General features: G+C 41.2%; 1 protein-coding gene across 12 annotated transcripts in view; it reads right to left on the reverse strand.

The window, feature by feature from the left end:
- Positions 1 to 17246, reverse strand: part of spen (spen family transcriptional repressor split ends) — a 104806-nt gene that overhangs the window by 4239 nt on the left and 83321 nt on the right. For 7 of the 12 annotated variants that reach the window (XM_073088417.1, XM_073088416.1, XM_073088414.1 and 4 more), the window contains 11 exons: positions 16414 to 16614; positions 15709 to 15821; positions 15508 to 15627; positions 14391 to 14529; positions 4518 to 14266; positions 3738 to 4033; positions 3364 to 3422; positions 2986 to 3092; positions 2255 to 2421; positions 1211 to 1356; positions 312 to 515 (listed from right to left, as the gene is read on the reverse strand). In XM_073088417.1, the coding sequence (XP_072944518.1) occupies positions 312 to 515; positions 1211 to 1356; positions 2255 to 2421; positions 2986 to 3092; positions 3364 to 3422; positions 3738 to 4033; positions 4518 to 14266; positions 14391 to 14529; positions 15508 to 15627; positions 15709 to 15821; positions 16414 to 16614 (11301 nt within the window). The remainder of the gene's footprint in view (positions 1 to 311; positions 516 to 1210; positions 1357 to 2254; positions 2422 to 2985; positions 3093 to 3363; positions 3423 to 3737; positions 4034 to 4517; positions 14267 to 14390; positions 14530 to 15507; positions 15628 to 15708; positions 15822 to 16413; positions 16615 to 17246) is intronic. The other 5 variants (XM_073088425.1, XM_073088424.1, XM_073088415.1 and 2 more) reach the window with 4 other exon arrangements.

Here is a 17246-nt window from a genome sequence, read left to right on the forward strand (position 1 = left end):
AATAGCCTTTATTCCCGAATTGATCATTTTTTTTCTTTCTTTTCCTGATACATTAGTTAGTTACTCTATTTTCACAAAAGTCTCTCAACTCGGTATGCCTTGCAGCATAGGCCTCCTCCAACTACTTCTATTGCTGTTTATCATTAGCTACTCTTAGCCAGAGGGGACCCAAAGTTAATTGTAGGTCGTCCGGTCCCATCTCCTTGTTTTTCGACCTATTGTCCTAGATCCGTCCGTACCAGACCTTCATTATTTGCACCACTTCTCTATTACACAACGTTGTATTTTCCAGTTCACTGAATAATATTTACCTTCATCTTGCGGTGCACCTGGTCGAGCTGTGTCTGTTCTAGTCGCATGCGTTGCGCGATGCGCAGCAGCGATGCGGCCGTGCCGTCCGCGTTGCGCGAGAGCGCGTCCGCCGCGACGCCGGGGTTGCCGCCGACGAAGTGCATCTGCACCGCGGCCGAGTCGTTCTTGAGCGCGAGCAGGCCCTGCCACATCACCGGGTAACGCTGCGAAACAATACAAACGATTAGACACCCGTTTAGTATAGGCATGATAACAGTAATAAAAAATCAAAGAATAAATGATTTAAGTAAAAACAATGTACTGAAAAGATTCTCAAATTTGACCCAGTTTAAAAAAAACTAAGATTTATTATATTATTAATAAAATAAAAGTATAAAATACTGCAGTCGGCCATCTTGTCTGAAACGCTTATCGGGCCGCGAATGACGTCATTTTAGGGTATATCACTGAATTGTTTTGGTATAACCTCATACAAGTCCTATCTAAATAAAATATTTTTGTGATTGTAAAATGCACAAAAGTAAGTATACAAAGTGATAATACTAAAATATTCACTATAGTAATAGTGTGAACTTTTTATTGCATTATATATTGGTAATGTTGAATGACGAACTGTTTCATCAACAATTTCATAGACAATGTGGTGTTTTTATTTTTTATATAATATAGGAGTAGCACACGAGCATGCAGTCCACCTGATGGTAAGTGGCTACTGCCGCCCATGGACATCTGTAATAAATCCCAAATATGATGAAGATAGGATAGGATTATTAAGTGTAATGAGATTAACGCAATAAGGCTATCATCGCTTATAATATAGTGTTTGATTATGAATAAAGTGGGGTGGATTGTGGTTGTAAATAAAGTTGTGTTTGGTAATGAGTAAAGTGCAACTCACCCGTAGCAGCATCTGTAGGGAGTCCGCCTCGCGCGGCACCTGCGACGCGTGCGGCGGGCCGAGCGCGCCGGGCGGCGGCAGCGACGACGCCGGCCGGTACGTGCTGTACGCGGGCGGCGGCGACCGGCCGCAACCCACTGCGTACACTGCGAAACATTATCAAAAATTAATATTACATACTCAATTAAAACACGTACACACGTGTATACAAACTGAGCATATACTTTGCCAACAAACTGTACGATAGTTTGGCAAGTTATAATGAAATGTATTTTATGTGTACCAATTTTGTGATTAAATAAATATTTATAAAAAAGAACTGTGTTGTTATCAAAAAAAATACTATACTATACGAAATTACGAAAAATGGTGAAAGTAGTTACGAGGCCGATTTTGATGAAGACTAAAACCATATATTTTTTAATTTCCTCTAGATTTTGGTAAAAAAAACATATCCTATATTATTCTACCTTAGGATAATATCACTTAGAAGAATAAAATTGTGACTAGTGATGATAAATGACAAACGAAAGAAAAGGCATTTTTATTCAGTATAGTTTCTGTACTAACTATTCACTTACAGCTCATATAAAAATCATTCGGTGTTATAGTATGTATAGTATTAATCTATTTTCCTTTTTTATACAGTATTTTGACATGTAAGCGATTTAAAAGTTAAAAAATCAGTGTACCATATCAAATCTAATCAAGATTTTTTATTCAAAATAGGTTCGTTACAGAGCACTTTTTGAATGTCAATGCAACTACCACCTCATGACAAGGTGTTTCGTTATGGAGAAGAAGCGTCGAAAGAAACTCCAAAACACATATCTTCTAAAAAAAAAAGTTGTATACAATGGCTCTTAACCTAGTGGTACATGTGGAGCTGGGGCTACTTCATACCACACAGTTTTATCAGTCAAATATGAATCAGCCTATAGTAGGTTTTTTTTTTACATAGCGTTTATTTAATAAAAAGTTTATACTTTTTTCTGAGATTCAAAAAAATATAATACCAATTGTATGTAATATTGTTATACTCACTGATGAGTCGGTCCGGTGGCGGCGCGGCGGGCGCTGCGGGCGGCGCGGGAGCGGCGGGCGCGGCGGGCGGCGCGGGCGAGTGCGCCGGCCGCGGCACGCGAGCCCCCGCCGGCCGCCGCAGCTCCAGCGGCGGCGTCGGCGCCTCCGAGCCCTCCGCCTCCAGCGACCTGCGTACACCACACACATTAAACATTTAAACTTATTGCATTAGGTATAGTCAGCGCCAACCCTGCTAGTCCGCTCTGAAGTTGTTGCGAGCAAGTGTAGTCATATAATTTACTATGGCAACGAGATTCATTTCTATATTCAGAGCGGACTAGCATAATATTATTATCATTTATTGCGTCATCTGGCTATGTTTCCACTAATACTGATAAATTACATAAGTTCACCGGAAGGACCAAGTAGCCTAGAGAAAACAATAGACAATTATTGTTGACTGCCACTGCTTAAAAATGTATCCTATTTCACTCCCACAATTAAAACAAATCCAATGACAACTCTACATTAAAATCCGTCAATGCATATGGGTTGAGGAGCGTGCCAGAGAATGAGACGTACATACGCTTAGAAAACATTACCCTCCTTAGTCGGGTAAAAATACAAGGATAAAAATGGTCATAAAATGACTATAAGGCACGAATACAATGCCAATCGACATTTCCCACAGTCATTATATTCAATAAAAGAAGACCAAACGTAAAATAGATCAAAAAATATTCTAAACAAACCTGTATGGTGAAGGTGAAGTCCGACACTGGTCCTGTGTAGCTCGAAAATGTTGTTGATACATTTGGTAATGTTGATGTGAGAAATGGGGATACATTCCTCTCTCGCCCTGCAAACAAAATACACATTTTGAGAAAAAGTATACAGGAACAGTAATAAATTATCGCATATAACTTTAATATTACATTTTGATATACCAAAGAGATAGGTGATGTTTGCTGGTGTGCCGGCGGAGGACTTCTAACTAATTCAGCCGACTATCCCAGGTAGCATGAACAGAAGTATCATTGTGAGATATCTGAATATGTGTCATTGTATCCGTGAACCGGATACGGACAGTAGATGGTACAATTCATTATAAAAATGTCATTTCAACTCACCAGCGATATCTGGCCCTGGGGGCTGACTGCAGGCACACTCGTGATGGTGACTCGAGACGCTAAAACATTACAAAAAGTATTAAATTAACGAAAAATTAAAAAGAAAATAACAACATTATTTGTTTATACTATTTTGTGCAGAAGTATTAGCACAGCAAAATGTTGCTATAAGCACAATTGAAATATATAAAACAAAAAAATATCGTTGCCGCTTTGCCTAGCCAGCAAATATTTTTGGGATACGAAATTTTTAGACTTAGTTTGCTCTCGATTAATCTTAAAAAAATACTGTTATCAATCAATTCTTATATTTTTTTCACACAGTTTGCACAGCTTGTCTTAAAATAACGAAGTTAAATATAGGAGAAACATACCAGAATTGAGTTGATGGTGAGGCCCGATGACTGGCACCTGCTTGGCGAGGGAGTGCGGCGAGTGTTGCGGATGCGGCGAATGCTGCGGGTGTTGCGGGTGTTGGGGATGTTGCGGATGTTGCGGATGTTGCGGATGTTGCGGGTGTTGCGGGTGTTGCGCGTGTTGCGGGTGGTGCGCGCCGCGCGGCAGGCTCGCGGGCCCGGCGTACGCGCCGCGGAAGCCGCGCACGCCGCCCACCACGCCCGCAACGCCCGCCACTCCAGCCGCCGCTACGCCCATATCGCCATCGCCACCTCTGCACGGACGGATATAAACATCTCTATTATAATATGTAAATATAAATAATAATACATATTTTTTATAGTCTATTCTATGACATGTTGCATACTTTGAAATAATCTTGAATGTCAGATCAAAAAATCAAAAAGTCAGTGGGTATTATTATTGTGGACAGTGTAGGAGCTACTGCACGTAGAAGTGACGCCAATAATGATTTTTCGTATGTAAGTGCACACATGCAGACATTTTCATGCACACTCCCATAATTTCATAGTTATCATTTCTACATATTCTATTTAAATAAATTTGTGTAAAACCAACACTCATCGGGATTGCTTTTATTACGCTACCTTTCCCCCAAAACTGTTTCCTTACTTCCTATTACGTAGTGAACGGTACAGACAGTAATAAATTAAATAAAGGTACTACATCGAAAATTCAACAGGATATTACTTATTTAAATTGTTTATGGTGGTAGATAAAATAAAAATATAACTTACCGCACGAGGATAGGAGTGGCTCGGTCGGCCGGACGGTGCGTGGAGGGCGGGCGGTGCGGCAATGCGGGCGACTGGCCGCGAGCGTCCGTCGCCTCCGTGGCGCCCACCGGCACCATGGCGCCGGGCACGTTGTCGACCAATCGCCTCGCAAACGCCGCCTCGCCGGCAGCTGCACAGTCGCCTGCCATCGCCCCCATCGCACCCGCCATTACAAGCACCGGCTCTGCGTTCTTGGGCTCTCGCATCGGTGGTGCCGTCAGTCGCTCCACCTCCACAAACGGTCGTTCCGGCGGAGGTACGATTCGTTCCGAATGCGCCATGGGCACGGCGGGGGCTGCGGTTGCGGCGACCGCGTTCTCGAAGGCGCTCGCCAGTTTTGCGCTGATTTCCGATATCATCTTCTTCGGAGGCTTCATAATCGGAGTCGAAGTGGGCTGCGGAACGGGAACAGGAACGGGAACGGGAGCCGGAGCCGGAACCGGTACTGGAACTGGAACCGATACCGATACCGGAACTGATACTGAAGCCGGAATTGGAGCTGCGACCGAAACTGCAATTGGGGCGGAAACCGGAACTGGAGCCTGTATTGGAGTCGGAGCTGGAACGGATGACGTGACCACAGACGCTGGCAAATGGGCCACAGGTGGTTCGGATTCCGGCTTAGCCACAGCGATTGGTTCCGCGAGCTTAGGCACTTTCGCATCCTTGGCAACATCGTCTCTCCTGGGAGCTTCTTCGTTACTATCGATGGACGTATCCGAAAGACTACGATCTCTTGTCCTTTTAGCGCCCCTCGGTGACTTTCTTGTGTCTGATCCCTGAGGTTTTTCGATGGTAATTTTTGTGTTTGCCTGCCTAACAGCCCTCTTTTTAGGATCTTTGATTGTTTTGGATTGTGCTGACGAGCCTTTGATGACGTCGTCAATTACGTCATCTACAGTACTCCGTTGAACATCTTTCTCTTGAAGTCTTCTGGATTTTCGGGTATTTGTTGACGGAGACGCGAAGACTTCTATCTTATTGTTGTCTTCCTTGCTTGGTTTTTCAATAGCTTTCACATCTTTTTGCGTTATGCTCAATGTGGATGTAGGTGTGGCATTAGACTGGCCATTCCCGGGGCTCTTGATAGTTAAAATGAGACGGGGTCTATTTTCTGGTTTAGTGGAAGCAGATTCGTCACCTGAGTCTTCATGAAAATCATATACGTCTCCAGGGATGTTATTAACACTGCTGCTTACTAAGCTTTTAATTTTTTTGTCTACTTTTGCTCTTCCCCGACCACGTTTAGAAGCTCCAGTACCTCTTGCAGGTTTGGAGATTTGTCGGGTTTGTACTCTTTCTTGAACCTTTTCAGATCTTTTCCCCCGGATGCTACGTCCTCCTCTTTTGCCAGTACCTGTAGTTTTTTGTATGACAGGTTCATCTGCAATAATATTTTCCGCGGGAGGTTGGGGTTCAGGTTGCGGTTCCGGTTGAGGTAAAACTTTACTTAACTCAGGTTCATCAAACGAAACGTTCTGAATTGTCGGCTCTGTTAAATTTGATTCATCAGTATCGTTACTTATAATGACTTCTTTCTCTACGTTTAAATCTGAACTTTCGTTACATAAAGAATCGACTTTCTTTATCACTGATTCTATATTTACATCTTTAGCAGACCAAAAATCATTTTCATCCGAATGTTTTTCATCACTTGACGCTTTATCCAACTTAAGAGCTAAAGAATCAAAAATGTCGTTATTATCGTCTTTTGTGTTTTTCCTTATATCTGACAAAGTATTTGTTTCGCCGTTGCTTGTAACTTTATTATTTTCTGAATCATCCATTTTTGAGAGCGTATTGCATTTTTCATCACTTACGACACTGACACGGTCTTCCTTTAGCGTTTGTTCAACAACAATCGGATTATTTATGTTTTCCTCCTTATCACCCTTCACCTCATCAACTTTATCACTAGTTTTACTTTCATTGTGTTCATTGTTATCATTAACCAATAGCGGATCTTGGTTTTTCTTTTCTTCAGCTTTATTAGATTCTATCTTGTTAAGAACTTCCTTTCCACGACTATCTATACTATTTCGTCTTTCGGAACATTGAGTCAATACAGTTATAGATTTTCCAACATTTATTTCCAGTTTCTTTTCAGGGTTATTAGTAACTTTAATTTCATTTGTATTATCTTTAAGTAGTTCTTCAAAATCTGTTTCACATTTCGATAATTGCTCTGAAGCTAGTGAAGATTTAATAATTTCGCGATCTTTATCTACATACTCAGTGTTTTTGATAATTTTTTCACTTTCTTGCGATGATGGGCTATTCGGTATGGGGGTATTATTATCTGCATGTTCTTGATCCACTTTTGTATTTATTGTAATAGAACTTTTTGAATTAGTGTTTGTTTTAAATAATACAGGAGTCATTACAACTTTTGTAAGGCTCGATGTTGTAATAGCAGCTGCATGCGATGAGTCAGACTTTGTTAGAACTGTGGGTTGTCTAATCGTTGCCATAGATAAAACAGAAGGTGGCACTTTACTTGTATCCAATTGTATGACACTAGTCATGGGCGTAGTTGTCAATAACCGCTGTGAATTCAATGCATGTATAACATTGGTGTTGTGTCCTCTATTTACAGTATTCGGTTGCTGTATAGTACATACTATTGGCTTTGTATAATGTTGAATAATAGGTGCAACCGAATGATTGATTCCTGTTACATGAATTACAGGCGGAGATCCAAAAGGCGTGTGGTTTTCAGATTTTTGTATGGGACTTTCCTTTTTATCTGTTATGGGGCTTTTACTGTTGATTAATACTTTGTTAGATAAATGTAAAGAGGAATTCATCTTTTCTACATGAACAGCATTCTGCATTGAAATTAGGCGATTCTGCGCCAAAACCGTAGCATTCGTGGTAGGCTGCAATCTAGTTGGGGACAAAATTATTTTAGCATTATCGTTGACACCTTCGGAGCCGATTCGTTGATCATTTTTCCTCGGTTCCGCAATCTTATTTTGGAGTTTTTGTTGTTGAATCAAAGCGGAATTAGTGACGACAGATTTATTCTGTTGGATCAAATTACTGCCGCTGATCTGCTTGGAGATAGGAGCCAACACGGGCGTGACGGGCAGCCGGTTGAAATGTAACGGAGCTCCTTGAGTTTGGACGAGCACGGAGTTGGGCCTGTTGGGCGACATGACGGCGCGGGCGGGCAGCGGGCTGAGCGGCGGCTGCTGCATGCGCACCACCGTCACCTGCCCGGGCGAGCGCTGGCTCACATGGTTCAAGCTCGCCGACGACGTGTTCAGGACTGTCATGTTTGAAAGTCGTGGTGAAGTTACAGTTTCACCCTGCGGACTTGCTTTCGGGCTCTGCAGTTTGGGATCGTTCGTCATTCTAGGTGATATGACGATTCCTTGAGGTTTTTGATATAGTATGTGCGGTTCGGGTATTTTTATGGTAGGAGGTTGCATGTTCGATACCGGAGGACGGATGATCTGGTTTATCACCTGATACGGTGCGTTGACGCGATTGGCGTTAATCACGGGCCTCATGGGACTATTGATTTGTACGTTTTGATTTTGAGGAGCCTTAATTTGCACAATGTTGGCGGTAATATGTTTTGGTTTATTTTCGTTTGAATCTCTATTAGCAACCGAATTTGATGGTATGTTTATAACTTGAGGTTCCATCAATTTGGAGTTAGATAATGTCCATGATGTAATAACAGGTGTACCCGTAGATGTTGTGATTGCTGTTAAATGATGAATAGAGTCTCGCTTAATAAGAGGAATCTTTATTTCTTTTTCATTCAACTTAATATTAGTTTCATTTTCTGGATTTAGCGAATGAACTAAAGTAGACTTTGGCTTAGAAATGATTATACTCGATACGTCACTAGTTTTGGGTATATTAGATTGTACAGTTGTTTTCGGATCTTTATTGAGGGCTTGGTTTGTCGCAATTATATTAATGGGCAATCTTTCAATAGCATCTTGCGGTGTTTCTTCTGCTTCTTCGGTGTCAGTATCGATCAATAAAAGATCACTATCTGACACAGGCGTATCAGGTTTCATTTCCATTTCACATGCATTTAAATTTTGAACGGCTTGTCTCATCTCTTCCGCATCTTCTTCGGGAATATTTTCACTTTCTATAGTGGTGCTTTCTATTTCAATTTGAAGGGAAGGATTATTTTCAACTTCTTCGTAACAATTAGCAAATGCGTCTACCTTCCCTCCGAAACTTTCTCCTAAGAGTGCAGCGACAGCATCTTCGGTCTCCTCCTGTGAAATAATGGCTCTGGGCTTTTCTTCCAATTTTTTATCCACTTTGCAGGTAGGTGTATCAACTTTTTCCGAATGCTTCTCAGAGTCTTCGTCCAGATTTGATATACTCCGAACCGCATTTTCATTGCTATCTTCACTACTTACGTCTATTTCTATACTGGGTATTGGTATTGATTCAGTATTTGTTGACTCAATATCAATAATTGGAAGAGGATCTTTAGGCAGTGGTACATCACATATATTTTGCACGACATTTTCAAATGGAGGTGGCGGCATTGGTATATCATGGACCTCAATGCACTTAGTTTCTTCATATTCATTATTACTCTTATCATCTACTATCATAACATCTGGGGTTCTACACTTACTGATATTACATTCACTATTAGGGTTAGATTGTACAAGTGAAGGGCTCTCAGTTAGTCGAGGTAAGCTGGATTGTAAAAGAGAGTCGTCAGACTTATTAGTGGGATCTTTTACTAGTTCATCATTTGGTAGTGGGATATCCAATAACATGGTATTTGTTACGATTTCAAGATCTCTTGTACATTCGAAAGAGTCAAATGTGTCCATAATATCATCTTTATCAGTATGGTAAAAATGATGATGTTCTTTACGACTTTGCCGATCATCTTTGTTCCTCTTTTTCTTCTTTTTTCTTTCTCTGTCCCTACTCTCCCTTTTAAGTCTATCTGTATGCTTATCAATAATTTTAGCAGTATCAGACCTAATATTATCTGTAAATTGTTCATCATTGTGATTTGTTTTTGTTAGATTATCAATAATAGATTCTACCTTAATTCGAGTGTCATCGCTCATCGCCGTATCAGCAAACAATCGAGCTTCAATTGCTTTACTAACGGCGTCTACATCTAGACTATTATCATCTTCTCTAGAAAAGTACCGCTTTTCTTTGCGCTTTTTCTCTCTTCGACGTTTTAAATCTTCTTTATGTTTGACATCCTCGCTACACGGAGTTGATTTCTCATTAGATGAACTAAGTATGGGTTCATAATTATGAGATACTAATTCTAATTTGCTATTCATCAAACTACTGTGTTCTTTATCTGACTCGTCAGAGAGTGGTCCAAATATATCTTCCATTTTTCCATCTTTCTTTATATTATTAGACAAAACTTCCGAACCCAAATCAAACGAATGATTAGGCGATTTTTTCTCTTTTCTAAATTTATTCTTTTCATCACGAGTATCGTCTGTATCGATACTGTCACGAGTTTTGTCTTTTCGCTTCTCCTTTTTGTTGTTGTGCTTTCTGTTCTTATCTGCATATTTGTGGTTAATGTCGCTTTCCATGGTATTGTGACTATTTTCCATTCTAAACTCCTCATCAGAGAATGAAAACTTATGTTTCTTCTGTTTCTTTTTATGCTTTTTACGCTGATCACTAACATTTCTGTTAGATGACACGGATTCAGTTTCAGAAGAAATTTCGTTAGATATCGCGGATGGAAACGAAACTTTGTAATCATTATCGAGGTCTAAATTTAATTTTACTTTTGAATCATCACTGTCACTTTTTCCAAATAAGTTTAATAAAGAAGTCCTTTTTATTTTATCATCACAAGTTTCCTTGGGAAGACCTTCGTTATCTTTACCTTTTGATAAGTTTGATTCTGAGTCCGATAATATTTCTCTTTTAATTCTATTTACGAACACAGGACTTTTACTAGAATTTCTTTTGGAAACTTCGTCGTCCGACGTATCGGACATAATCCGGGATCTGGAATTTTTCCGTGATAATTTATTTCTAGAATCTTCTTCATTACTCGGGGCGCTAAAGTAGTCGTTGCATTTATGGCGATCATAATCAATGCTGAGCATATGTGACTTCTCTCGTTTCTTGCTATTTATAACAATATGATCGTCTTCTGAGGAACTGTCGATGGAGGTCTTGTGTGATTTACGCCTTTCATGCTCCGAGTCACTATCTTCATCCCAACTAGATCGTTTCTTCTCTTCGCGCTTTGCTCTACTTTGTTTCAATTGACTGAACTTCGCCTTTATTTTTTCTTGGCGTTTTTCTTCTTCTTGTTTTTGCATATTTTTACATGAACGAGCTTTAACCTTATCATACATCGAAATATATGTAGGTCCATCATCAACAATATCGAAAATTGAGTGTTTCTTTGGTTCATCAGAATCTGAAGTATCAGAGCTTTGAGCATGCTTACGGTTCTTGCGCTTGTTATGGTCGATCTTCTCATCTTTGCTCTTTCTGTCCGTTGACATCCGCTTTTCGCGAGCTAGATCTTTTTTCTTATCATCTGTTTTATGTTTTTTGTCCTCTTTCATTTTGTTCATTTCTGCTTGCTGCATTGCATCCTGTTGCATTTGTAGTTCCTGAATTTGTTGCAGCTGTTGTATACGTTTCTTTTCTTTCATTTCTTTCCTCATAGCTTTTTGTCTTTCATCTTCTTCGCTGGATCGTAACTCTAAAGTGGCAAGAAAATCTAAATCATTTTGTAATACATCACTTTGGACACAAGGGCTTGGTAGAATTTTCTCAGCAGTTTCTTCTTTGGGACTTTTCTTTGAATTTTTACTTTTATCGATAACACCCATTTCCTTATTATCAGCATCTTTAATTTGCAAAAATGTATCATCAGGAGGTTTCACTTGATCTTTTTTGTTATCCTTAGTTTTACTTTCTATTATTTTAGCAAAATGACCCTTATTGAATTTGGTAGTTTTATGTCGCTCTGTACTTCGAGAATCTTTTGAATCCCTTCGCTCCGGATATTTAACGTCATTCCTACTTTTCTTATTATCGTCATTTATACAGTCGAGGCTGTCTTGAGATGACATTCTTCGTTTATGTCCTATATTAGATGGTAGACTAGAACACGAATTCAAGCGCTCTTTTCGTTTAGAATCCACCCCTGATGAATCAAAAGAATAATGCCTTTGTTTCTCAATATTTTCTGATTTGTGTTTTTGCTGCGTCGAAGCGCACTCAACATCACCCTTCGTTTTAAAATTCTGATCAGAATCTTTATCCTCTTTTTGGTCTACTTTAATCTTTTGTTTTGAATCTAACTTCATTGATTCCAGAGGTTTAATACCGCCATCTTTTTCAAGTTCGTGCTTGTTAGTAATGTCATTACATAACTTACTTTTTATTCTTGTTTCATCCCTTGTGTCATTACTATCAGAGTCTCTTAGTTTAGACGAATCATGAGAAGTTCTTGATGCAGAGGAATCGGTGGAATCTTTGCGACAGAGGTCTCTGGAAGATTCGTCTTTAGAAGATTTTCGACTTTTAATAGGATCCGAATCCTTTTTGTTGTCACGCTTTAAGTCGCTATTTTCTTTCTTAGGACGCTCATGTTTGTGTTTTTCGTCTTTTTTAATTTTATTGAATGACTCTGAATCAGCATTATGTTTCGATCTTTCTTTCTCATGTCTATCTTTTCGATGATTTTCATGACGTACCGATTTCTCATCAACATGCTTCAGTTTTTCAGATTCTCGATGCTTATCATCAGTCCTTTCTTGATCTTTTTCTATCTTCTTGTTTGTTTTTTCCAAGTGTGGTTTGTGGGAAGTCGTTTCATCTTTAGACTTCTTTTCCTTTTCATTTTTTTCACTTTTGTTAATTTTCGATGTTTTCACTTTATCTTTTTCATTATCATGTTTATCTTTTTCGATTCTTTCTTTGTTTTGCCTAATCTTATCACGTTCGTTTTTTAGACTATCTTCATGATCTTTTTCCTTGTCCGAAACTTTTTTATCAGTATGAAAATATGCGTTATTAAGAAGTTTTAATTTGTCATGAGACTTTTCAAATTCAATATTTTCTTTTTCATATTTATCTTTCTGAAATGTTTCTATATGGTTGTGTCTATCTTTATCGTTCCTTTCATTATATTTTGATTCATGACTGGATTCAGAAGTTTTATTGATGAGATCAATACTGGTTATTGCATTTAGTTGTAAAGATAAAATCTCTTCATTAATATGGTTCTGAATTGAATTCTCCTTATGTCTTTCAATATCATTCTTAGCTTGACTTTTCGATTCGTCTTGTTTACTATCAACAAGTGTTTTAGACTTAAGACCATCTTTGGAAAGCAATTCGAGTTGAGAACTTAATTCAAACTGTTGAAGAGTACCGTCATCCATTATAGACTTCTCTGATTGAACAATCTTTTCTTGATTGCTATTGCTCTGGATCCAAGTCATCTTGGTTTTGTCTCGAGAAACTATTTCCGACTCTGGTTTAGATACGTAAGAGGATTCCGAAGATACACAGTTCTCAATAATATCACTAGTGGTTTTATTTGATGTTTCTGGGGTAGGTAGTTTATCGCCTATATTTAACCCGTCTTTATCTTGAGATCTGTCTTGAGAACCCGGGCAAATAAGCGCTTCACTGTTCAGATTGTCTCGCAAAGCTTCTAAAATGTCACCTGCGTCGATACAATTAAAACTTTTTTCCTCTTCTTTAGCACTGCATGATTCACGTCGCCATCTTCCGATTATTTTTCTCGTAGATTCCTTATCAGAGTCAGACCGGTCCCTCTCGATGGTTTGGCTCGACTTCGAGTCGCAGATATCCGTCATAAGTTTATCCGTCGATGGTGTCCTCGGACGCCCTCGAGGTTCCATTCTATAGTCAGCCTCGTTCACCTTGAGCAGCCTTTCGGGCTGGGCGGGACGCTCGGGGCGATCCATACGAGCCAAGCGTGGGTCCACGGGCCGATCGGAGCGCTCGATGCGTTCGGAGCGTTCGGGACGATCAGAACGTTCGGAACGCTCAGGACGGTCGGGGTCGCCGTCGGGCTCGGGTGGCGCGTGTGACGGAAAGGGATACCTCAATGCACGGGGTAGCGGCGCAGAACCCCGTGCCCGCGGGCTTCCAGTCGGGCTCGGGGCTCGCGCGGCGCCTTCCAGCCGCTCCGAGTCCTCGTCGAACACGGATCGTTTCGCGAGCAACGATCGAACCACTTCCGAGGGCTTCACCTCGTTAATGTCCACCTCGAGCAGCCGGTGTCGGAGGCGCGTCCGATCCGGCGCATCGGCGGCGGCGCGCGCCGAACCGCTCCACTTCTCGTACTTTTCGTCGAGCGAACGAATGCGCTCCTCCAGCGAGGGCGAGTGGGGCGCGGAGCCGCCGCTGGAGGAGGAGGCGGAGGGCGGGCGCGGCGGCGAGTCGGGCGCGGGCGCGGGCGGCGGCGGCTGGCGCGGGGCGGGCGGCGCGGCACGCAGCAGCTGCACGGCGAACTTGGGCAGCGGCAGGCTCATCGGCAGCGGCGGGCGCTCGCGCGGCGGCCGGCGCGGCTCGGTGGGCGGCGCGTCGGGCTCGTCGCGCAGCGGGGTGCCCGCGCGCGAGCCGGAGCCGTCGCGTCGGCGCCGGTGGCGGCGGCGCGGCGCGTGGCGCTCGCCGCGCGACCCCGACCGAGACCGTCGAGAGGTACCGCCGACGCTTCTATGACGCTCCTGTCGAACACGACATTACAAATGAATTCTACAATTTAAAACATACAGCCATGGCACGATATATCTATCTTTTTTATGCGATGCATGAGCAAGGAACTTGTATAGATGTTTTGTGATGTCTCACCTTGGAGTGCTTTCGTTCTTCGGGGCTAGAGTCACGGCGGTGCCGATGAGCTCGATGTGGTGAGACGACGACGGACTGCAAACGTTCTTCGTAAGTAGCTTCGTCGGTTTGCGGACTGGAACCTAAGTCGTCGTATACCCTACGAGGAGAAAATAAAACAACGATAAATACACCATTTTAAAAGAACCCCTTAAAAAATAATTGTTTCATGCGAGTTAGGTTTAAATTGACAAATACTACTATTATTGTCTGACCCCCGTCATTCAACTTCCACCCGTTTTTCTGTTAAGATGAGTTTCTGACTGGAATAACTAGCAACCCTTATGATTTTTCATAATGCGAAACGAAATATAATATTCAGAAAATAAAACAATTTCAAATTAGAATACATGTACTTATGTAAACTATGGATGTTCATTGAAAAATAACAGGACATTAAAATTTATTATTTTATTTCTCAATTTTGAATCTAGAAGAGAATCGTTATTGTGTGAGGGCTAGCATTATCCAATTAACTCATTGAGAATTATTTTTTGAATTATAATTTATTGATAAATTCAATGTTATTATTCGTAAAATGTTCAACTCCACTAATTGCATTAAAAAGGAATATTATTTATATTTTGATGGAAAATGGCAAAAAAATATATTTATAATATAGTTCTAGCAGTCCTTAAATAAATGTTCACCACTATACATATAAGATCCATATGTACACACATACCAGTATATAAATAAATATAAGTAATATAAGTTTTTCAGTTTACAAGCAAGCTGTAAATTTAGACTTTGTCTTTAACTGATAATTTGTAGATTATATAAAACCTTATGCACCATAATTAGTCTGTTCTATACCGCTACTAAGAGGATAAATCAAATATATAAAAAATAATATAAGTAATACAAACACCAAAATTGTGATTTGTTAAACTGGAAACCGGTACACAACTAGTACTTATTTCTACTTACATACTTTTATACAAAGGCAGTAAACCAATTACGTCAAGAGCCGTCGCGCGTATTCGATCTCATTTCTATGGATTAGTATCAGGTTTATGATTCGGTTATGTTAGTAAATCCAGCGCACAACGCAGTAGGTGCCCAAGTTATCGAGTACCTGTACCGTCTATCTGCCGCGTAGTCCGCCGAATCGTAGTGCTCGTGTGCCGTATATCGCGTTCGAGAGGTGCCGCGACCAAAACTAGGCGCCCGCGACCGGGAGCCGCACCCGTCGTACCTGCACCATCGAATACAACCATCAGCCTCCGCTCGACGCGCCGGCCGACCGGAACGAGAACAATAGGGAAAGTGCACGTACCGCGGCGGCTCGTGGCGCGACGCGGCGCCGTAGCGCGGCTCGGTCGGCAGCCGCTCCGTGCCCGTCAGCGACGACGACCCGCCGTGCTTCTCCAGTTGCTCGTAGAAGGCTTCCTGGAACGACGAACGGATAATTAGCACACACTGGAACGAGGGTCCTAGTCGTCTAACTATTGAACGATTCGACTCGAGTATAGTTTTTGAGATTTTGAAAATTATAACTAATCGCCGTGACCGCATAGCGACCGGTCGGAGCTCGTGAGGAAAGGTCTCCAATAGATCCAAAACTAATGGGGCCGTGCGCCACATTTTGAACTTTAACAATAAAAATAAACAATGAAAATAGGCATGATGACAAATTGATGATGACAAAGAACATCCCATACAAAGGTTCAAGCAATTCAGAGACATACCCAAAAATTACCTCATTCGCGCCCCGATTAGCGTTTCAGACAAGATGGCCGATTGCTATTTTATATTATATTGAAAATATAATAAATCTTAACCTTTTGCACGACTCATGATGCGAAGCATCAGAGAGTGCTTTTCGTTCGAAATTTTTTTTTAATTGGGTCATTTTTGAGAATCCTTTCAATATATTGTTTTTGTCATCATCAATCATTTATTTATTCTTTGATTTTTAATACAGTCATCATGCCTATTTGTATCGTATCGCGAGCGAGACGAGCGGGGTGTAGGATCGGACCTGGCACTCGCGCGACGCGTAGTCGACGCAGAGGCGCGGGTGCGAGGGCTCCGCGGCGGAGGCCTGCGCGGCGACGCGGCGCAGCTCGCGCACGGCGGCGCCGGCGGCGGCCGCCTGCTCGAAGTGCACGAGCGCCGCGCCCGCCGCGCGGTCCACGCACACGGACGTCGCCGCGCCGCACCGCGACACCGCGCCCAGCACCTGCACAGTGCGCACCCAGCGTTAGATCACCGCCACTCAACAGTCCGATTCATAATTAGGTCGACAAAACGTAAACAAAGAAATGTCATTGTCGAAATACGATAACAGATATTGTAAACCTTTAAAAAATTAACAAGAATCAAAAATTTTAACAAACTCAACAAAAAACAAAAACTTTAACAACTACACAAAATTTAACAAACGCGCTATGAGATCGAGAACATATTCAAGTTCGACCACGAGCACTAAGATGAATATCTTCAGCTACGAAACTTAAAAATGGGGGCACAAAAAATGTTTTGGATCCCGGTTGTGTCACCATTATCATTTTCTACCATAAACTTTGTTTTTATTATTATTACTGTATGGGACGAAATTGAGGTAATATAAATATTGGAAAATGTTAATTGATCTTAATTTATTAAGATTATTATTTTCTTATCATTTTATAACTTTAATATCGCCAAAAATAACAAACTATCATTTGAAACTTATTTTGTTTATAGGTTAACACCTTTGTTTATATTTTGGACACCTAATTATGAATCGGACTATACGCATTGAGACCCCACCTTACGAGGCAATATTCGCAGGCGTCACATGAACATTTTTATATTTTAGACGTTTTAGGA

This window comes from Epargyreus clarus, unplaced genomic scaffold (assembly GCF_041222505.1).
Source record: "Epargyreus clarus isolate Ecla_fem2 unplaced genomic scaffold, WU_Ecla_fem_2.2 ptg000027l, whole genome shotgun sequence".
NCBI lineage: Eukaryota > Metazoa > Arthropoda > Insecta > Lepidoptera > Hesperiidae > Epargyreus > Epargyreus clarus.